At 39.6% G+C, this 24,492-nt stretch overlaps 1 protein-coding gene and 1 pseudogene across 1 annotated transcript; both read right to left on the bottom strand.

Annotated features, from left to right (window-relative positions):
- The window catches only part of LOC137728176 (pentatricopeptide repeat-containing protein At2g20540-like), a 29,680-nt pseudogene extending 14,621 nt beyond the window's left edge, over nucleotides 1-15,059 (bottom strand).
- Nucleotides 15,060-16,512: 1,453 nt separating this feature from the next.
- On the bottom strand, nucleotides 16,513-20,293 carry LOC137729048 (uncharacterized). The gene is made up of 5 exons (XM_068467871.1): nucleotides 19,509-20,293; nucleotides 18,697-19,164; nucleotides 17,975-18,352; nucleotides 17,816-17,883; nucleotides 16,513-16,919 (listed from the first exon to the last, which is right to left on the bottom strand). The coding sequence occupies exons 1-5, from the start codon at nucleotides 20,145-20,147 to the stop codon at nucleotides 16,709-16,711; spliced, it is 1,764 nt and encodes a 587-aa protein (XP_068323972.1). The 5' UTR covers nucleotides 20,148-20,293; the 3' UTR covers nucleotides 16,513-16,708.
- Between the last annotated feature and the right edge of the window lie 4,199 nt (nucleotides 20,294-24,492).

Here is a 24,492-nt window from a genome sequence, read left to right as displayed (position 1 = left end):
CCAAATTTGTTACGTCTAACCCTAATCTAATTAACCCTAGGACTATATAAACATAAATTTAGCCAAAAATTCGAACACCCCCTTATGCTATTCAGAAACCTATTGCCGCAACACCCTAGCCTCCATTCTCAACCTCCATACACCTCCCTACATCTCCATACACATCTGCCGCACCCTTACCACCATAATCAACCATCCTCCATCCCTCTAAACAAGAAAACACCATCCAAAACCCCCAATTCCACCACACACACCTTGTGCCGCAGCAAGGAGAAGGAAGAGGAGCCAAGCCGCGCATCAAATCCATCTTGGAATTGCTGAAACGTTTAGCTGTAATCTTTCTTATGATTTCAATGTTTAAATTCAATACTTTTTGTTGTGCAAGCATGAGGAACTAATCCCCTTTTGGCTAGGGGGGAATTTCGAAACCATGGTTATATTTGCATGATGATTTGATTACTTTCAGTTGTGATTTCATGAATGATGAATTCAATTTACTTATCTGTTTTAATTAAAACTTGTTTATGTCTATGAATTGAGAGTGCACACTTAATTTGCATGCATAAATATGATGCTAGGGTATAAGGGAACTTCACCTAATCGTTGGGAACTTATATTCATGAGTAGTTAAGATTGTTGGTCACAATTATGTTAACTAAATTTTTGGCATAAGTATCATGCGCTTTCATAGTTACGAATGCCTCGTCAACACCTATGATTTCCATAGAACTTAATGATCTTTGATTGTCTTTCTTTTATGCGCTTTCATATAGAAAACTTTTAAGGAATAATTTGATTGCAATGCGCTAATTCCATTCAATTCAATGACTTAAGGGAAATCTGAGAGTTAATTTAAGCATACCTAATTAACTTGGGGTGTTGAGGTTCATAATTCATTGAATAAGCAACTGAAGATTGTGTTGTATGCAAGTATGCCATGTGTGGAGAAAAAACCTCCTAGCCATCTCACCATCCACTTAATTCTCTCAATTTCGCCCAAATCTGCCTAGTTTACATTATTGTTTTGTTTGTTTGATTTTCGTCCAAAACCAAATCCCCAATTGTCTTAGAGTGTCTAATTGGTTCAAATATGTTTTAGATTGTGTTTTTAAGAGTTTTGAGTCAAGTTAGAACCAATTTTCGTCCAAGTTTGTGTTTAGGCTCAAAACTGCCCAGTTTGTGTTTTTAGGCAGTTTTGAGTGCTTTTAGCCTATTTTGAGTCTTGTGAACTTGTTTGAGTCTTTTTAAGTGAGTTAAGTGTTTTAAAGGTCAGTTTTATTTATTTGAGTCAGTTTAGAGTGTTTAGCAATCCCTCCTAATCCCCGGTGTAAGAACGATCCCTACTTATTTATATGCTACAATTGTCAAAAGAGGGTTAATTTGTGTGTTAAGTTAATTTCCACATCAATAAGCCATACAAATAAATGATACATGGAGTTGGCAGATACCTGCTGGAGGAAAGAAGATTGGAGTAAAATGAGTTTATAAGACAAAGATCAATGAGAATGTAGAAGTGGATAAGTACAAGGCTCAACCGGTAGCAAAAAGATACAATCAGCAATATGGAGTGGATTATGCTGAAGTATTTACACCTGTAGCTCGATTGGATACAATTCGATTGGTGATTTCACTTGCAGCCCAAAAGAAGTGGACGATCTATCAGTTAGACATGAAGTCAGCCTTCTTGCATGGCGAACTGAGTGAAGAAGTATTTATTGAACAGCTGGATATGAACGAAAGGGTAATGAGCAGAAGGTGTACAAACTAAAAGAGGCACTATATGCCTTAAACAAGCTCCTCGAGCTTGGTATAGTCTCATAGAGTCTTATTTTGTGAAAGAAGGTTTCAAGAAGTGTCCTTATGAACATACCTTGTTCGTCAAAGTAGCAGGTGAAGGTAAGATCTTAATTGCTTGTCTCTATGTTGATGATCTCAAATTTACTGGAAATCATGAACTTATGTTTACTGAGTTTAAACGATCCATGGTGGTCGAGTTCGATATGATTGATCTTGGAAAAATGAGATACTTTCTTGGCATCACTCTCATAAGCATATTGTGGGAAGTGAGTCTAATGTACTTAACTGCCACCCGACCTAATAAGATGTTTGTAGTGAATCTAATCAGCATATACATGGAAAGTCCTACTGAACTTCATTATTGATTATACAGATAGTGATCCTACTAAACTTCACAATTGATTATACAGATATTAATTATGCAGGAGATCAAGAAGACAGAAAAGCACTTCGAGATATTTATTTATGATGAGCTCATGGGCAGTGTCATGGTCCTCAAAGGAACAACATGTAGTCACCTTATATCACTAAAGCTGAGTTCGTTGGGCAGCTTCAGGTGTCTATCAAGCAGTAAGGTTAATGAGACAATCGGTGCAACTCGGTCATGTCGTTCAACACAAGTTCGCAATAGTTTATTGCGACAACAATTCAACAATTAAGCTTTCAAAGAATTCAATGATTCATGGTCGCAACAAAACATAGATATTCGTTTCGCTTTTCTTCATGAGCTCATAAAGGATGAAATTGTGAATATGGCTCATTGTCATACTCAGGAGCAAGTTGTAAACATAATAACTAAAGCCTTTAAAGCTTGATGTGTTCTTGACGATGCGTGATCTAAATAGGTGTGTGTCTGTATCTAGGCATAAACTGATTGCTAATAGCATTCAGTTTAATGGAGGATGTTAAAAGTTGTTAGTGTTTCCTAGTCTTTAGAGTTTAGGTCGGCAATCTGTTAATAATCCCTACTTTTAAGGCCCTACTTGTTTGTTTGACATATTCCTTAGTCATGTACCGCGTTAATAGGTTTGTTAAACATGGGATGTAATATTTGCTGATTCAATTATTTCGTAAGGCTATTTAAAGCCAACCCAGTTGTTCAGTTAAATAAGACTATTCTCCCAACTCGTGTGTGTATTAAACAAGTACTAAGTACTCTGTTTTAACACTAATTACAGTTAAAAAAAATTTGGATCAATTTTAATAGAAACCATGTTGTGAAATAGAAACCAACCAAACCAACGTTAGATAATCTTTACTATTAGAAAGTCAGAACCCTACTTTAAGGTCACAAGACTTCACCAAAAAAATATTGAACATAAAAGCTGCTAAATATATATATATATATATATGTATTAAACTGACTGAAAATGATAGATGCAAATTCGCAAGGTAATTTTGTCAAAAAATAAAAATAAAAGAAAAGCCGAAATTTAAAATTCGTTTTCTTGGACGGAAAAGTAAAAACACAAAAGAAAAGTGAAAGACTCAAAATTCGGAGAGAGCCCCCCATTGTGCTAACTCCATGATATGAGAAAAGCTATCAACAGTTCCGTTCTGTTTTCGTTCATTTGTCACCTCCATAATTTTCTTCCTCCACGTAATTAATGGTATCGACTTGATATTGTTACCATTTGGGACGTGAATTGCAGTTCTAACTCTTTTATTTCCAAGTAAGTGGTGCAAATTCTGAATGACATAAATCTTACTAGTTATGCCCATCTTCATTTCGGGTTTTTAGTAGATTGAAACTTACATATTATGTAGTTTGTGTAAGATAATATTAATAATTAGAGTCATAATACATGTGGAGCCTAAAATAATTCCAAAAATTTTAGAGACGACACATGGACTTTTGCTCAAGAAGGACAAGATTGCCCTCATTAAATGGGCATGCTCCTCAGATACTCCCACATGTAGCACACACCCCTGAAGGACCCTGCAGCTGAATACGACTATCCACAGCTCACCTGCCTTGGCAAGGAAATGTCAAAGCATTAAAGATAAGAATTAATTACCCAAATCCTATCTTTAATACATTCCCAATTGAAGATTGACTCCGTCCAAGTGAGTAATCCCTATTTAAGTCAATTAGGGATATTTACTCCATTATCTCAAGATACTATCTCCTATTTAATATCTTGAGAATATTTCTCCATAAAACCTTGGCCAATAGGATGCCGCCATGTGTAGGGTAAAACCCTAACACCATGGCTGGCCACTCCCCTATATATACCTCCAATTCTACCAAATTTCAATAAGCTTTTCCTATCCCTAAAAGCCCTAAACACTTACTATTTTTCAGATAAACTAATTTAGGCATCGAAGATCCATTAGCCTAACCCCTACCCCCACCTCCTGGGTGCGTGAGGCTTAGGTCCTTGATCAAAGGTGTTGATTGTTTTGCACGTGCGTTTTCGTCAAAGCTAGAGATGGTGAAAGTTTGCATCAACAAATTGGTGTTTTCATTAAGAGCTTATTCAAATACTCAAATAAGCCTCTTGGATTTGGTTTCTTGAATTTTCTATTACGTTGAATTTCTTGCACGTCATATCAATTAATTTTTCCTAGAAAAGTTTCTTTATCAATCTTTGGAGAAAATATACAATGGTAGGAAATTCGGAATTCACGACAAACGGAACCATGTACGTACAAGGATTTAGACCGGATAGAGGAGATGAGGACGTAGACCCATAATAGCTATCCTTAAGACTCAACGCGACGATGGGAGGAGCCCCATTGCCGTGAAGCCACACCACTGCCGCGGTCACCACTTTGCATCCCACGGCAAGGACCATCGTAAAAATAGCGGCCCAAACCGAGGCCCAAGGCCAGCTTCCACACATACGTGCCCAGTGCACCCTTGCACATGTTTCGTCCACCTAGTCGAGTTGGCCTGCCCCGCGACCTGCTCTGGCCACCCGGCCCCCGACTCAATCCAATCTGAGGCCATCTCCGACGATTCCGATTTTGACCACCAGTCCCGAGATCGACCTAGAGTTATTTTACCCCACTTTTTTGCAGGAATGCTCACTTTTGGCTCAAGCTTTGTACTTGCAGTCCATTACACTTCTACCACACATAAAAATGCCCATCCTCCAAACTCTTTTAACCCAAACGATAAGCATCACCTACCCTAGCAGGTTGCCAATTTGACCAGTGCCCTCGCGCAGCAAACCACTCTGGTGAACCAGCTCCTTGAGCGCATCGAAAGGCAGCGCACTCGAGACGAGATATCCTAAAGTAGGACAAGGGCAGATAATCGTGACTCGTTCCAATGACGTCTAGGCAAACAGCCGCTCAACCCATCCTGAACCATGATTTCGTGTAGTGTGCACTCTTGTTTAAGCCCTTGAAAAAACGTCTTCTCCCGCCACAATGCGCAAAGAAACATTCATTCTCGACTGGGCTCACGAGTCAAAGTGCATTTGAGGTTGGGTCCACACTCTGACGAGCACTTTAGACATTCTAAGCGAAGCGTCCACACGAGGCTAGGCCTAAAAGGAAATCCTCCTGCAAGGCACCGGAGTAGGCAACCACATGACGGACCGAGAAAAGTACGAGAGCAATCCAGCTCGAGTTCCACCAGCAGCCCCCGCTAAAAGCATTATAGACCAACAAGTTAACACCAGGGGCAGCTGAAGGATCAGCTGCCCCACCAGGTGCAAATCCTGAAGGAAGTACAAAAGCTTGTAGCAGAGTAACTGTGTGGATTCCAGCGTATTGAGATTACCGAAGATGCCCTTTGTAGAGACATGGCCAACATAAGCAGGTCACAGTTTACAAACAAGATCGAGAAAACAGAGCCACCATGGAAAGTTAGCCCGCCATATTTCAACTTGTTCAAAAGAGATAAAGATCCGCATAGGCACCTAATGCACTATCAAATCACCATGACCATTTACAGCAACAATGACGTTCTCATGTGCTAGGACGCTCCAAGGCGAGGCACAAGACTAGTTTCATACCCTACCGCCACACTCAATCCAAAACTTCAGCAAACTTTCCTTGGTTTCCCCTAAGGAATATTCGTTTTACTGCTCAATCAAGAAGAAGTCTGATCACCTTTTGAACATGAAGAAAAACCTGAAGAAGTCACTTCGCACGAACGTCAAGAGGTTTAAGGCGGAAACGCAAAGATCATCAGATGCTACGATAACATTGTAAGCTCAGCCTTCCGAAAAGGGCTCTCAGCAGATCACCCACTTTTCGGAAAGCTATTCATGTGTGAGAACTTGAACCTAGCAAATTTTTATGCTTTGGCAGAAAAACACTCCTTCTGGGATAAGGCTAAACATTCCCAGAAGCCACCTGAGCAGCCGCGCAAAGGCACTGAGCTACTTTAGAAAAAGATGGGCGATAAACCGTTCAATAATAAAAATAAGCCAAGAAGCAGATGCAATGATTGATCCCTAGCGAAAGAAGGCTCGGAGCCCATGGTGTACACCAAGTTCTCAATCTCGATCAACCAAATCCTTTGCGATCTTAAAGACAAGTCGTGGTTCAAGATGCCGCAACTCATGAAGAAATATACTTTCAAGATGGACTAGACGAAATACTGTACATTCCACAGAGGTTTGGGACACGCAACCAACGACTACATCACATAGGTGAAGTACCTTGAAAGGCTCGTGAAGGAAGGCAAGTGCGACCAGTATGTCGATAGGCCAGCGAGAAGTAGACGCCAATGCCAAACCCCTAGCTAAGACGATTCGAATCAACGACATCTTTGCCAAATTTGAGCATCAAGGGGCCACTAACAGTTTTAAAAAGAAGAAGATCCAGCATTCAAGATCGATCTTTCAAGTTCAAGCCATAGATGTTATACCTTGACCGATCGTCAGCTTCATCAAGCAAAAGGCTAAATGAGTAAACTTTTCCCACAACGACGCCTTGGTGATTTCTGTTCAACTAGCCCATGCCATCGTTAATAGAATTATGGTGACAGCTCAGTCAATATTTTAAAACTGTCAGTCATCCAGAAGATGGGCCTAGAAAGCACGATCAAACGCAAAATGAAGGTCTTGACCAGATTCAACAGACTTACCTCAACTGCTATTGGTACAATCATGCTCGACGTAATAAGCCCTCCAATTGTCTTATCATAGAACTTTATGATCATTAACGATCCATCCCCTCATAACGAGATTCTAGGCCAACCTTTGTTAGTGAAGATTGGAGTTATGACCTCGATCGAGTATCAGTTGAAGAGATCGAATGTGACTAGGCCATGTCTCGGTAATGCACTGTACAAGTTCTGAAGGAATCGAATAAGAAGTATTCGCCCTAGCAATAGCAGCTGAAGTGCAGAAAGACGATTCTACCTCCACCAAATAGCAATCATAGCAAACGAGTCAAGAAGATGACGTCAAGGTTGACAATGCCCTGGCAAATGAATTAGGATGGAAACCCAAAGAGAATGCATAGCACATCATTCTTGACCCCCACCAGCTAGAGAATACGGCTAGGATTGGCTTACGTCTGAGCCCGACGAAGAAGAAGGAACTCACAGTTTTCCTTAGAGAGAATTGTGACATTTTTGCATGGTCACCATCTGATATGCATAGCATTGATCCAGCGATAGCTTGCCACAAATTGCATGTCGACCCCACTGCCAAACTTGTGATTAAAAAAAGGAGACATTTCACACTTGAGTGAGTAACGATTATTGAGGTAGAGATGAATAAGCTACTGGAGGCCGAATTCATTAAGAAAATGGTGCACTCAGCATGGTTAGCCAACGTTGTGCTAGTGATGAAAAAAAAGAAGGGCAAATAGAGAGTATGTGTGGATTACACCGACCTCAACAAAGCGTGCCCTAAAAGCAACTATTTGGTTCCCCGAATCGACCTACTCATTAATTCAACATCTAGGAACCAACTCAGCTTCTTGGACGTATACTCAAGCTACAATCAGATTACCATACATGCGCCTAACAAGGAGAAAACCGCATTCATGATTATGCGAAGCATATACTACTATAAAGTCATGTCATTTGGCCTCAAGAACGAGGAAGTTACCTACCAACGACTTGTTTAACATGATGTTCAAGAATCATATCGAAGTAACCATAAAGGTCTACGTGGACAATATCATGGTGAAAGGCAAGCAGCGGTCATACCACATTGGCAACTTGGCGGAGACTTTTGACATCCTCCGAGAATACCAAATAAAGCTTAACCCAGCTAAGTGCACATTCGGAGTCTCATTAAGCCGATTCTTAGGGTACCTTGTAACCCAACGAGGAATCGAAGCTCATCCAAGGCAAATCAGAGCAATCCTGAGCATGAAGTCTCCCACAACTCTAAAGGAAATCCAAAGTATGACCAGACGAGCAGCTGCACTCAATCGTTTCCTCTTGCGATCCACCGATCGATGCAATCATTTCTTCAAGGCGATCAAGAAAGCGCAAAAAGATTAATGAGACAATGAGTGCAAAAAAACATTGAGCTCTGCCCGGAAGTAGTACCTGACGTCACCTCTACTAGTATCCAATCCGAAAGCAACGAAAAACCTATACATCTATTTGGCGGTATCAGAGGTAGCAGTGAGCTCTGCCCTCATACGAGAAACGATGGGAGCTTAACTACCTGTATTATACACATCTAAAGCTCTCTTCGATGCGAAAGCCAGATACCCGAAGATTGAAAAACTAATTTTGACGCTAGTTGTTGCAGCTCAAAAGGTCATACCTTACTTTCAGGGACATCCAATCATCGTTATGGCCCAATACCCATTGCGATCAGTTTTACATTGTCCATACGTTTTTCAATGAATGATGAAGTCATTAGAACTTGGCCAGTACGGCTTAGCATACCAACTTCGCACGGTGAAAAAGGCATAGGCATTGGCCAACTTCGTAGCAGAATTCACCCCAAGCCTGAATGACACAACAACTCAGCCCAAAAACACCCCAGAGGCAACCGAGCACACCATATCTGCATCAACCCCATTTGCAGGAGATTTCATGTACTTACACATCTCATCCAACTACCAGGTATCAGGAGCAAGCCTATTTCTCACTACCTCGGACGGTTCGATATTCGAGCATGCAATCACTCTAAGCTTTAAAGAGTCAAACAACGAAGCGGAGTATGAAGCCCTATTAACAGGTCTCTGATTGGTAAAAGACCTAGTAATGAAGAAGTTCACGATCTATTTCGATTCCTAGCTGATCACCAACCAAACCTCAAGGGAGTACGCAGTAAAACATCCAAGGATGGCCCGATACCTCGAGAAGGTATAAAGGCAGCTAGCGACATTCCAGGAGTACACACTTACTCAGGTTTCACGAACAAAAAATGCACACGCAGATGCATTAGCAAGCTTAGGCTTTACCTTAAACCATCAACTCAAACGCTTCATCCTAGTCGAGTACTTGGAGAAGCCGAGCATAGATACAGAACCAGTAATCTAGGTGGCGCATATCAACAAAACTCTGAGTTGGTACGATCCCATCATCAACTACATAGTCAATGGAACGCTCCCCGCAGACAGACTGAAGTCCAGCAAGCTCCAAACGAAGGCAGGGCGCTTCTACATGTGGAACAGAATGCTCGTTCGATGATCTTTCTCAGGACCACATATATGTTGCTTATCGCCTCCCAGTGACTTTAAGGTTCTTACCTCAATCCACAAAGCGTATGTGAAAACCACTCTAGAGGTTGCTTCCTGGCACAAAAAACTCTTAACACACGCTACTACTGGCCAACCATGCATCAAGACGCCAAAGAGTATGTATAATGTTGTGACAGCTACGAGCATTTTAAGCCCGTGCCCGTAATACCTACAAGCGAATGAGAGCAGATGCATGATGATCGTAGCAACCGACTATTTCACGAAATGGGTCTAAGCTGAACCCATGACTACAACTACCTAGATGGATATATAGCGCTTCTCATAGAAGAACATCATATGCCACTTCGGCATCCTTCACTTCATCATCACAGACACTAGTCTGCAATTCGTGGGCAAATACTTGGCAAAGTTCTTTGAAAAATATGGCATCAAGCACAAATGTCTATGCCTTAATATTCGTAAGGCAATAGGCAAGCCGAGGCGTCCAACAATACCATTCTTAACTGCCTCAAGAAGTTCCTCTTAGACAAGAAGGGCAAGTGACCAGACAAACTCCCTAGTGTTTTATGGGCGTATCGCACCACCAAAAGATGAGCAACCGGCGAAACTCCATTCTCCCTGGCGTTTGCCTCTAAGGCAATCATTCCTCCCAACGTCGTGGTGCCCAACATCAATATATTGCCAAATTCTGAGCAGAATGAGAAGGAAATGGCCACAAACTTAGACTTGGCAAAGGAAAAGCGCAAAAAGGTTATCGCCTACATTGTGGCCTATCAACAACAAATCCTTTCTAGCTATAACAAAAGCGCAAAGATCCGGCAGTTCCATCCAAGAGACTTATTCCTCAGAAGAGCCTTCATAACTGCCCGCAGAGAAGGCTCTAAAAGGTTGGCTACCATCAGGGAAGTTCCGTATAAAATTAGCCGAGTAAGCAGGAAGTGCAGCTACACCTTCACCACTATAAGTGACAAAGAGATTGAAAAGCAGTGGAATGCATACAACTTGATAAAGTACTACGTGTGGCCTCCCACCATTCCTTGGACCCTGTCCAAGGCAAATAAAGTTTGATGACTCAAGCAACTCAGCGAACAAGACCTCATATGCCGAGGATTATCAATTGTTATGCTATTTTTTCTTACAAGCAAAGTTAATACATTTCTCTATTTTCAATGAAGATTGAAGGAATTATTCACAAGCCTTGGCAGAATGCATAAACATCTCAACTGACTAACCCTGCCAAAGCAGAAAACGCATCTGCCCTTGCAGGCATGACTTATGCTCTCCCATCAGGAGAGAGTAAACTAATCCGGGATATCCAGACGTGGATAGGTTGTTCGACTGCTCATTCCCCCTAAATGCATCGACTACCTATGCTAGACAACTCCCAGAATTGGCCACAATAGACTTTGTAAAGTTTAGCTTTAAGTGTTTGACTTTCCATGTCAAATATTGTAATTGAACCATCACACATGCTCAATCTAGCTTTATAATATACTCAGATTATGGGTTGTTGTTACTGGAGTAAATTTTCAAGAAGTGGCACATTTCAACGCAAAGGTTTGTTCATGCATGTGCATTTCATATCTTTATTTGTGTTGCATTCTGCCTAGTTTGATTGTCTAGTCAATTTTGCGCACTGACTTTTAGCTATCTAGGCACACAGATTAAGACAGTCCATATGTGCTGATTGACACCTTTCTGATGGTAGTCAGTTTCTAACCATTGATCTTCCTAGATCTCTTTTGCAGCCGACAAGTGTCCTTAAGACAAGTTGGCTGATGGAAAATATAATTTCCTTGGGTATATTTACTTCTAGGGTTTTAGATTATTCTTTGAGGGTTTAGAACTTAGTTTTAGAGAAAGAGAGTTGCCTTAAAGGCTTGAAGCTTGCATCTTCTCCATTTATAAACCTTAACTGCCACACCTTCCTCATGCATTAAACATCGAATCATTATATATTAGGGTTGCATTGTTTTAAGGTTTTGCATTTATGGCTTGTTCTGGTTTTAAGCTTTAAATTTGTTTTAGACCAAGCTTTTGGATTCAAGTTAGATTCTTCCTTCAACTATTTGACTGGAGAATCTAACTGTTCATTTGAATCTAGATTTCATGTGCATATCATAAAATCATATCACATCATTAATCGTGTTAATCTCGATGCCACAAGGTGATGAGCTTAGGAGGAGTTGCCACTTCGTGAAAATCGAAGAAGTCCATCTTGTGAAAGGCAAGGTTGCACAAAGGTAAAGCTGCTTTGTAGATAAGGATCTAGGAATTAAGCTTGTGTGATCTTTGTATGAATCTTTGTTTACACTAGTGGATTAGACTCAGTGGAGAGTTCCCGGTTTTTAACCCAGAGGTGGAACGAGAAGTTTCAAATCATTCTTAAGGCACACGATCTTATTGTTGTTGATTATCCCACTATTGAGTGGAAGGCTCCATTGAGGCTAGTCAATGGAGAGTCTGTGATTAAGCCAAAAGGTGAATGGACTCAAGGAGAAATTTCTTCGGCTATGGCAAATAGGAAAGCAAAGAATGCAATTGTTTCTGCCATTTCGTCTAATCAGTTTGCTCATGTTTGATATTGCACTACTGCCAAGCAAGCTTAGGACAAACTCTAAATTCTTCATGAGAGTGATAAAAAAGTGAGAGATCTGAAGCTCTAAATGACCCTTTCAAAATTTGAGGATTTGAGAATGCTCGAGTCTGAGACTTTCTCGATCTTCTATGAGAAAGTTAAAATGTTAACAAATGAAGCCTTGGGGTTAAGGAAGCCTATTGATTAAACAACCAGTGTTCAAAAGATTTTGAGATGCTTGCCCAAGAGATTTCAAGCAAAAAAGGCTGCCATTCAAAAGTTTTGAGGACCTAAATGACATCAAGCTTGGAAAATTGGTTGGGAAAATCATTACCTATGAGATGGAGTTTGACATTGATGAAAGTGACTGCAAGAAGAGAAAAGAAGTGGCCCTTCATGGTGTTCAGAACTGTGAGGTTGTTAGTGATGTGAGTAGACATGCCTCAAAAGATGATCTTACTCTATTTGTCAAACAATTCAGAAGAATTCTCAAAAACAAAAGGAAATATTCTAAATAGTTTAGTGAGCCATCAAGCAGTCAAAAAAAAAAAAAAGACCCACTGGAGTGAAGAATAAAGGATTCACTAGAAAATGAGACAAAGGTTTATTGAAGATACCTAGTCCCTGCTTTGCATGCGATGGAAGTAAGCACCGTGCTGCTAATTATGCTAACACCAAACTCCTTAGTTAAAAGCACGAAAAGGCAATGATGGGTGCTTGGAGTGATGACAATGAACAAGTTTCTATGCAGTCTGATGAGTCGTCAGATGATGAAGAAAATGTTGTTACTTTTGTTGCTCTAATTGAGGAAGTGTCTCTAAGTAATGATGATTCTGTTCTGAATGGCAATAAGGTGATGACTTATGATGAATTGTGCATTAAGTATGATACACTCTTTGATGAGACTTGTTCTACAAAAGTGGAGAAGATTGAACTAGCTAAGAAAGTTACTGAGTAGAAATCTTATTTTTCTTCCCACTCAATACTACGATATGGTGGTATTCCTCTTTACTTAGAAGTGAGAGGTCTTAAGTTTGAATCTCGTGGATGGTGAATTCAATACCAAATTAGGCTACTCATGGTGTGGCTTAGCCAAACTCCCATCTTCCCCTAATGTAAAAATATCGATGTACTAAAAAAAAAAAAAATCGTGTTTTCCTTGGATGATAGAAATCTTGTTTTCCTTGGATGCTTCTAAACTCCCTAAAAGACTTGTTACCTTCATTTGCTTCACCAATCCGTCTAAAGTATTATATATGCCCTCAATTTGAGGATGTGAAGGACACCCCACAACAAATTCTTGCACAACATCGTTAATGCTGATCCAACTACAGCCGAGTTGCATTGCCACCCTCTTCTCCCTCATAAACCGTCGCAGCTCAAAGACATCACCCCATCGATGATCGGATGCCAATGTATTAGTTAGCATCACAAAGTCTCTGGAATTCTTAGGATCCACTTGAGCCAGTCTATTGGAAACATATTGAGCCACGTGTACTCTAGAGTGGAGCAGGCAGCCGCCGAGCAGAGCACCCCACACAAAATTATTAGGCTGAAGGGCCATGGATTTTACAACCTCTAAAGCTTCTTCAAGTAGGCTTACCTTTGCAAGGATATTAATGTAACAAGCATAATGTTCAATTTCGAATAAACAGAAAACCTTAAGGTCATACTGTTAAATATTTAATGTCCTTCCTTCGATAAACCAAAGTGACCCCATGCACATAAGGCACCAAGGAAAATACTTGCATTGGGTTGCAAACTGAACTGTTGGCTTTTAAAGAATAGCCTCAAAGCCTCATCTCCTTCACTGTTAACCGCAAGACCCATGACCATGGTGTTGAATGAAGCAATATATTTCATGAACATCTGATAAAATACTTCTTTTGCCCTCTCCAAACTCCCGCATTTTGAATATATGTTGATCAATGATTCAATGCAGTGGCTAGGATTCTGTTTGACCCAATTACCTTTTGCTTCCTTGAGATTTCAGGTATTAGTAAACCCATGAACCAAGGTCTAAATAGCCAATTTGAGCGCAAGCTGAAAGCACGCTGACCTTCGTAACATGGTTAGGCCCATAACTGAGGTTTTCTACCATTAAGCGGAAAGACTCAGAGACTCCAGAGGACAACCATTTAGAACATATGCACCTATCATGGCATTCCAAGCAAGCACGCTTTGCTTTCCATTATCACCAATTTCATCAAATTTTTCCCTACTCTTCTTAACCTTTCCTCATTTCCTGTACAAAAATAAAAGGACAGTGTCAACAAAGTCACAACCAAAATTCTTAGTATCAACAATATTTGATAGGATCTCAATCCATTTCTCAACTGCAACCATGTCAAGATTTGAACACACTGATAAAACGTTGACCATTGTATCATCTTCCGGCCCCAAATTTTCATTAACCATCATTAAGATAAGCTTCAAAACTTCCTCACTCTGACCTGAATGAGCATAACCAGCAATTAACGATGTCCAACAGTAAACACTACGCTTCTGCGGCATTTCATCAAACACCAAACGTGCAGAAGCCAAATCTTTAATTCCGCGAGCATACACCTAAAGCAGACTATTGCAAACAAATGCATTGTAAAGAAACCCCATTTTGGTAACATGGGTTTGAATCTATTTGACATAACGAGGATTTTCGGTGCGAAAACAGGCTTTGAGAAGGAACGAGCAGGTGATGTTATTAGGCAAAAAAGAGGTTTATTTTAAGCATTTGAAGAGGGAAAATGCATGGGAGAGTAGACCATCTTCAACCAAGACCCTGATGATTACATTGAAAAGGAAAATGTTGGGTTTTTAGAGCTGATGAAAGACTCAGAAAGAGCGAGACGCAACTGGTAATGGCCGATGAGACGGGTGGCGATCAAGTTGTCCTGGTGAGCACCGAGCTGAAAGACAAAAGCATGGATTTGAAGGAGGAGAGGGTGTGAAATACGGCACTGGAGAAAAACAGCTAAGTCAGTGGAGGGATTGAGAAGTGGATAGGATGAGAGTGTGTGAAGAAGATGAAGAGCAGAGTAAGATGATGGACAGAAGCAAGTTCTGAGCTTTTGAGGAAATGAAAATTGTTCAAGTGTGGAAGAAGCATACTCTTGAGAGTGTGTCTTCTAGATGCTTGTAGTTTGACTAATTCATCTTAGTTTACAATTAGTTTTTAAACTAAACTTTCATTAATTGAAGTTCCTAAATTTAACAAAACATGCATTATTTTTTTCTTTTTTAACAAACGATATTATCTGTACCATCTCCAATTCTTAGGGATAAAGCATAAAAATTTATAGCTTAAATTTTAAACTATAACCCAAAAACTACTTTTCTCTTCTAACCCTTATAGCTTAAAATTTTAGTCTGAGACTACTAAATAATGATTTTGGCTTTTTTCTTTTCTTTGATATTTTTTTTTAAAAATAAAATTTAGGGCAAATTACATTTTACCGGTTCAAGTTTAGGGTCGATTGCAATTTCTTACAATATTTTTAAAACATTTCAATTTCATACATTTACTTATCATTTTATTTCAATTTCATACATCCGTTAGAAAATCTGTTTACTAAACCGTTAAGTGATGATATGACAAATATGGGATCCACATTTGTGCTGACGTGGCTGCTAAATTTGTGCCACATGGCAAAAAATAAATTTGTATGCATTAAAAAAAAACCCCCAAAAACCCATCTTCTCCCCGACCCACCTAAATTTGTGATGATGTGGCAAATATGGGTTTCCGGTTTTTTTTTTTTAAATGTATAAAAAATTATTTTTTGCCACGTGACACAAATTTGGCAGCCACGTCAACACAAATGTGGATCTCATATTTGCCACGTCATCACTTAACGGTTTACTTAACGGATGTATGAAATTAAAATAAAATGATAAATAAATGTATGAAATTGAAATGTTTTAAAGATGCTGTAAGAAATTGCAATCGACTACAAACATGAGGGAGTAAAATGTAATTTACCCTAAAATTTATGTAGATTATTCTAATTTATTTTATGAACCTTTTAATCTAAAAATATTTAAATTCCGATAAGTAATTAAAAATCAAATAAATACATAAGTATGTAAAAAGATTTAAGTTAAATTTGATTTAAATAATTTTCTTAAATTAATTTAGACCTATTTAATTTTGGGCAGTGGTCTAAAGAAGTGGGGAGTGGGCTAAGCCTCACTAATGTGGTTTAAATTAATTTTTGACAATAATCGAACCTAAGATCTTAGTTACCAGTGAAGTGAAATACCACAATACCATTGTACTAAGTGACCATTGTGAACGTAAGTTATACACGGCTTTGCAATTAGAGTGAGCGTGCGTGCACTCAATTCAAGGCGATGCTCGTTGCGAGCATGTCAACACTGAGTCGGGTAGCGAGATGGGTCCAAACTCACGGGTGTCTAAGTTTGTCAATGCTCGAACTCAAAAACATCTAGTTAAGTTCTCATTTCTTTGGCATACTTTGCTCTCCAAAAATATGGTACACCTACAACCAACACTGTTCTCGTTTTTAGGTAGACATTGATAGTGTTTCAATTCAAATTAATAAAGTTTCAACCAACACTCCGATTAATTAAACAACAGCACAAGTTTTTCTACATCTCTAGGGTTAGAAAAAACCTATTTTTACAAGCACAAAAGATCTAGATACATCATCACCCAAACACAAATGAAACCAGGAACTACTGACCCATGACATCAATCTTGGCAGAGCTTGAACGGAAACTAGAGTACCAAACCCGCTAGCCCGACATGAAAGACATGGCTCGTCTAAAATCCAAAGATTTGAGGGCCGACCCAGGAAAATGCTTATCAGGAACCCATAATTCTCCATTTCGTGGCAGCAGAATTTGTTGTTGGCTAGTCTTCTTGGCTTCTGCAGAACTTTTTGCAGATGGAACTTCTTGTGTTTTCTTCACAAACTCAAAAAACTCCGCTACTTGTCGAGCATACCTTCAAAATCCAAATTGCAAAACAAATTAGAATGGCAGTTAGAACAAACAAGATAGAGATTTATCAGCATAGCACCAATAGATAACAGATCAGTCCTAATATGTAATAAATACAAAGGAATGCGAAAGAATTAAGTACCCAAACAGCACCATAGTAATGCTAACAGGTGATTATTGTTTTAGCAACCTGACCATATCATCAATAAAACTGGTCAGGAGGTAATTTTCTTAAGCATTAGCACAACCCCGTACTGTCTTCCACAAGAGTGTGACGGGTTCAGAACGTCTAGTTCAGACTGACATTTCTTTCACAAAAGTCATCACTTTATTAGAGACCACTCCTACCAAATATTAGAATATGATTAGCCCAACAAAGGCCAAACACAACACATGTTAGCTGTTTTCGTTAAGATTTCAAACAATTAAGTCAATCCAAGAGCATATGGATACTTTTAAATATATGAGATATAAATAGATATAGAGAGATTATATTCACACAACCCAAATTACTTCCCCCACACCTTTTTATTTATTTTTTAAATATTTTTTGACACACCACTAACACTTGATGGAAAATATTAAAAAATTAAAAAGGGTGTGGGGGAAGTAATTTGGGGTGTGTGGGCAATCTGCATATGTGCCTATGCTTATCACATAACAGTTAAACCAAACCGATACTCGATGATGTTTTTACATGATGAGTAAAACAAACTTAGCAGCCAGATTACTCGGGGACATGAAGTGATTAACTATTAATAATATACACAAAGAATATGCAACTTTGAGTCATAGTCATAGCAGACACTCCAAACAACAATATAACAAAGCATATTTCCAAGAAAAAGTCAGAAACAAGTAAAATTCTCATGCAAGCTTCTTAAGGATAGGCTATCTTACTGCCTCTTTGCGTCAATGTCTTTGTTAAAATCAATGTTTGGCTCACAGTCAAGAACCAAAGCAGGAACCTGCAGACCATCAAAGAAAAACGAATCATATTATCAGGGACATGAGGTAACAGAAGGCCAACCAGATTACTGTGAATTGTGAATATGATACCTTCTGAATGCTGGAATGCATATGATCACCCTGCAAATAGAACACACGGTCCCTGATATCAGAAGGTAATGAGCTGTCTATTTGTAAGGCAGGCTTACTAATGGACAATACACCATGATTGCCACTCTCGAATGGGAAAAGCCAGCTTTCATGTTTTTCATGTAAGCCGCGGAGATACTCTAGGCTGACTTGATCTTCCTCTGCTCTCTTGCGTAGCTTCATTCTCTGGTGACAAGTATCAGGACTTGCTCTCAGATATATGAAACCATCAGGGACAAGCCCGGGCAAGGATGATACAACTGGGTCAAACCAGGAGTCATAGATACTGATCTCCATCTCATTCATCCATTTCGCTTCATGAACCGCTCGAACGAAAACCTTTATTATGTAAAATGAAATAAATGCATCAGCCTTGAAACTTTAAGTAAGGTCTGGTTCCCCTTGAATTATTAACCAAACAGGAAAATGAAAGAACTGCAAAGTTTCAATTCCATAAATTTTGGACAGTGTTGGAATTTAGATGAGGTTACAAAAATTCAAAATCCATTTCCAAATAAAACAGTTTTTTTCCTTCTCTTAATGGAGGAGCATTTACAGTTATATATAATGATATAACAGAATAAGGAGTGGAGTTAACAGTTTTCCCCAACTCCACGGACAAATTTAAAGAAACAAAGATGCAATAATTCAAGTTAAGTAACTGAAGAATAACAGGATCTTACCATCCTGTCACTAAAAACACTCCTTTCCATCAACCGGAGGGGCTTCATACCACCAGAGGATTCTCTCTCCTGCATTAACCTTGTAACAAAAACATAATTCTGGAAGGTATAGGCATATCTCTCTGGATGAGCATAGAAAGCATCCAATATATTAAAATGGTCAGGGCCAACATCTTGCCACTTATTAATAGGTTCTGGAACCACCTCAACAAGATCTCTTAACTCAAGTGTTTCATTTGCTATTCTCTGAAGAAATGTTGACTTTCCAACACTGATGTTTCCTTCAACGCAGAAAGTAAGTCGTTTCTTCTGCTTTAGCTTCAGTTCTGAGTTTGAGCCCTCCTCCTTCGATTCTTCATCGACACTCTCTTTAATATAAGTAGTGATACTCTCAGCATGGTTTTTGTGGATGATTCCTACTGAACTTCGTAAAAACTCAACCATCTTCTCACTAGATTTTCCGAAAAACTGCAAGCAGCAGCTCAAAACTCCTTGTCATTATAGATTCAAAGGTGTCCATATATCAGCTATAATGTAACTATTAGAGAAAGAGAATTGGTTTCTTTACAGCTTCCAAAATCCATGCTACATAAAAGTAAGCATTCTAAATCATCCTTACCGATTCCCGAACTAATCCGAAAAAGGCTTGAATATCTAGTCAAATTCATTCCAGAAATCCAAAATTTAGAATAATCTAAACCACTAAAAATTCAAGGAAAAAAATTATCATCAATCCCAAACCTGCATGGCAACAGAACAGAACATTCACAACATATAAGCTCTTAAGAATAAGTACAATACATACACCATACCTTATCTTTGTACAGTTGCTTGAGCTCGGCAACTCCCCCAATACCCTTTTGCATCAGCTTCCTCAAGTTCCTCGGCCCCACACCAGGAATCGCCAACAAGTCCGGGCTTCCGGCCAACAAACCACCGTCTACAGATCCCCTCTGTCGCCGACTCAACCTATTCGGCTTCTCATCCCCCGAAACCTTTTCAGGGTTTTCACCAGCGCCACTGCCCAAACCCTCAAAACCCTCCTCTAAAATCTTGCAACCCTCCACGGCGGAAACAGAAAATGACCCATCAGAGCTCGTGTGTAGCCACGCCGGGCGAGAGCCCAAGCCGGAGTCTTTGAGGACAAGCCAAGCCCGGGATGAGGTTCTGCCGCCGACAGAGACAGAGCAGCGGCAGAGGCCGCAGTTTGAGCGAGAGGAGGGAGTACTGGAAGTGGGTTTGTAGTGAATGGTCGAGGCGAGGGCCGAGCCGCCGCCGCCGCCGGGAAAAGCTGCAGTTGCAGCAGCGTGCATTGTTGGAGGTTTATTGGGTGAGACGCTGAGAGCTTTCGATAGAAGGTCAGAAGCAAAGGGGAGAGAAGAAAGAGGGGCGGCCTTAGCCGAAGTGCAGAGAATGGGGCCTGATGAGCTTATACGAAGCAGTTTCTGCATCACTGCTATGCATTTCAGAGGATATTTTCTTCTCTATTTTCTTTGTTTGTCAGAGGGAAAGAGGGGGAAGTATGACGAGAGAGAGAGAGAGGGTTTTGACTTCTGAGGGTTTTTGAATCTCAGAATTGGGGGAATTTTTTTAGGGTTTTTTTTAACTCAATTGCAGTCATTGATTACTGACGGGAAGGGCCTTTTGTCTTTTTGGTCTGTCTGCCTGTTTGGTGCGGTGGGCTGTGTGTTAAAAGGTTTTAGTGGCGGTGTAATCCATACAATTTTTTTTACTTAAATGATGGTATTCGGATAAATCATATAAAATTACTTTAATTATAAGCCGAATCATAATTTCATATTTTATGCTTTTACAATATCATATTTTTGTTAAATTTTTTATCAATTTTAAGTGATGACGTGACAGTGCAACGTCCACTCCTTGTCCAATTAAATTTAAAAATTAATTAAATATCATAAGTTTAAACTTTTTAATCTAAGGATATGTATTCAATTGGGATTTTAAAGGATTTTAATTCTTTTAATGAATTTCAATCTGGATTTTAAGTGATTCTTTGAAATTCAATATATATTCAATCAAGATTTTAAGATAGTTTATTAAAATCCTTAGAAATCCCTGTGTATTCAATTAGAATTTTAAAGAAGTTTATAACATTTCAGGTGTATTCAATTAGAATTTGAATTTAAAGAATTTTGGAAAGTTGAGGAATTAGAGGGAATTGGAGAAATTTTGTAGTGTATCCCATGAGATTTCGAGGGAATTGAATCAAAATTTTACATGAAATCTCTACGAAGTAGTTAAATTCCATTACAATCCATGAATTTCTCACCAAAAATCTCAGCTTTCTAATCTTCTTCTTCAGCTCTGCAGAATCCAAGACTCTCCCTCCAAACCAATCTCCAACCCCGTTTACCATTTTCTTCCTCAAACCCAAAACTCTCTCAGCTGCTCTTTCCTCAAGCAAGGAAAACCCCATCTTGCCCTCCTCCAAAATGACATCGAAGGGCCTTTTCCCCATCTAACTTGCACCCCGCTGATCCAACCCAGATTACATCGACACCCAAATCCGATGGGCGGTCCATCGACGGTTTGAATGCGAGATTTCGATCGAATCTCACCGGATCTGGAGATGAAAACGACAACGATATGGTCATACTCGACCTCTACGCTCCACCCTTGTCACACTTTGAGCCTGCTGCCGAAGTTCATCACCTTTCCCGATGATTGCGTAGTTTCGATCGTTGTTTTGATTTTTAAATCGACGGAAGCCATTTTCAACTGCAATGAGCATGGGAATCCGATTGATTGTCGCTGTAGTTCAAAACCGTAGGGTCGCTTTGTCATCGCCATTATCCATTCCGATCAAATCTGGGACTAAAAGAGAGATGAATATGCGGAATTGGCCGGGGAGAATAAGTGGAGGAGACATAGAAGGTGGGGATACGGTGTTATTTTTTTCTTCTGGGTTTAGGATGGGATGGTATAATTTTCTAGTTCGATTTGGATTTGTATGCCTTTCTGGCAAGTGGGAGTGAGGAGGAAAGAGTGAGGGGAGATCGAAGGGATGACGGCGTTCGAGGGAGAAGGGAGGCATTTTGGGAGAAAGGATGGAGAGATTCTTTTTTTTAATTAATTTTAATTGTTAAATAAAAAATTAACGAGGTATGATATTGCAACGAATTTATAAGTTGAGGTATGACATTGCAATTTTTAAAACATAAGGTATGAGATTGTGGTTTGATCCATAATTAAGGTAGTTTTGTTGTGACAACCCGTCCCTAATTTTACGATTTTATAAATTTTAAATGAGTATTGATTTTCATTGATCATCTTTTCGTGACGTGTATAAGCTATTATTTTAGCGTATTCTTGAAGTACTGGACGATACGAACGTGTAGGTGCAAGCACGATCGAATTTGGAGCTACGACTAAGATTTTATGGAACTACGAAACTTCAGGGTGTTTAATGAAATTTGAAATTTGGGTATTTTATTATTTTAATACTTTCTAAGTGGATTTTTGAATGTTGTATAATTTTTCTAGTCCGTGGGACCGAACTTGGATCATTTCTTGAGCCCAAGGAGAGGATTCTCCTAACCAAGAACTGTGAGCCTTTGGATTTTTATCCAACGGATACAAAGAGGGTGTTCCTTTAAAGTTATAATCCAACGGTCCACTCAAGCTCTCCACCCATTTTGTGCCATGTGTCCCTTCTCCCTCTCCTCCTCACTCGCTAGATCTCATCACTCTTTCTCTCTTCACTTATCTCTCTCCCTCTCAAAATTGTCCCTCTCGTTCCCCCCTCGCACATCCAACACCGAACCACCAACCCTCACAACTTTGGCGAATTGTGCCACCACAAAACCATTGCTATTCCACCCAGCTTCATGGCAAACCACTACGATCATCACCTTGTTTTACTCACGATACTAGGCCTAAAACATTTCTCTGCAAATGGCAGCCATGGCCACTGTCCACCATATCTTTCGACGAAGGTGAGTCTCAGAAATACCTTAGGTGAATCTCTTTCGTTGTTTAATTTCAATTTTAGACATGGTAGGTGATTCTTGGACTGGATTTATGGTAGATATAACTCAGGAAAGTTTCCCAGTTTTCTGGCGAGGAATCCAGCGGCTTCGAGCTGTTTTCCAGCCAGCCTCAGCCACGGTCGAGGAATCCAATGGTATATTTGGATTCCTTATTCTCTGAGCTTCAATTTGATATATGGAAGGCTATTTTTAGTTAAGTATTTGGGTTGGTCGGAGTCCGATCACCATTTTCTCAAAATCCAGCGGTTGCAGTGGCAACCTGCAGGAGAAGAAGAAAAAAAATGGACCTTAGGCCCAAATCCTAAGCCCAATCGATGTGCCGGGCTAGAGTCCGGTCACCATTTTCTTAGAATCCAGCGGTTGCAATGGCAACCCGCCGGAGAAAAAGAAGGAAAAAAAATGGACCTTAGGCCCAAATCCTAAGCCCAATCGATGTGCCAGCCCAGCCCAGTTCCAATTGGGCCAGAATATTCTCTGGAATGTTCTTACAATATTCTTTGGAATATTCTTAGAATATTCCTTGTGTTGTCTTTTTCAAAATTTCTCGGAAACCCTCATAGGCTAATTTTGGCGGCTTGAATCCGGTGTTGACATCCATTTAGTGAAATTCCAAAGTTTTAACATAGTTGACCACCAGAATGTCTCGATTGATTTTTAGGGTTGACCGTTGACTTTTCGTTGACTATTTACAAAAACTACCTAGGACCCCTCTTAGCGTATTTCGACACGCTAATTTCGAATCCGCCGTTTGTTTCTCCAAATTCAAACGTTTTAATTGAGTTTTATTAATGTGTCTCAATATTATGCTTAGGTGCAATTATTATCGGAGACTCCGACTATCCTAGTTCGAACGGCTGCGACCTCGCAAGTAACTATGAGTGGGTTATTTCTTTCATATAGTGTGTGTGTGTGTGTATATATTGGTTAGTTTCCACATATATACTTAATCAATGAATTTTCTAAGTGATTGCCATAATTAAATTAACGTTTATAAGAAATGCCTTATTGTTGGAAAATTATGAAATAATCCTACGAGATGCACAAGTAAGCTTACTATAAGGGGATGCCTTAATTATATTTATGTTCATGAATAATGTGACATCGATTAGAATTATCGAATCACTATAGCATGATTATATTTGTGTTATTTGCTCATCGTTGCTGCACCGATGTTAGTACTCACCCGTGCCAGGGTCATGCTTCACATATATGTTCATATCACACCGCACGCTCACCTTGGATCCATTGTAGGTGCCAGTCCTGTCATACAGTTGCAATAGGCAACTCCGACTCGTATTTGATGCGCCTAGCGCCAGTCTTCACATTATTGTAGTACTAGAGCATATATTATGATTACACCAAGTCTTGTTTATGTCAAATTACCTCTTCATGAACTCGTGTGTCAGCACGTGTCGACAAGCACTCGATGTGATATGTTTATTTATGCGAGAATATGTGATTACGGACATAATGTGCTTACTTACAAAATATTGTGCCGTATTGAATTCTTGAGATTTTGTAGGCTACGGTAAGTAATTTCCTACTATACGTAGTATGTATATTTTTGGAAACTATATTTGTTTTACGGCGGGGTGTTATTACATTTTTGAAAAGGTTTTTTTTTTTTTTTTTACAAAGCTTTATTTTCAGGCTCACTCACCCTTGTTTTTCGCCCCTCCAGGTTTTAGTGCTGAGCATCCGTGTCGACGAGTATTCTTGGCAAATCTCAGTGAAAGTGGCTACCTTTGGTGGTATAATTCTTATCTTACCTTAATGTACTTTATTT

Source organism: Pyrus communis, chromosome 3, assembly GCF_963583255.1.
Source record: "Pyrus communis chromosome 3, drPyrComm1.1, whole genome shotgun sequence".
Taxonomy (NCBI): domain Eukaryota; kingdom Viridiplantae; phylum Streptophyta; class Magnoliopsida; order Rosales; family Rosaceae; genus Pyrus; species Pyrus communis.
This window is presented reverse-complemented; position numbering and strand designations above follow the sequence as displayed.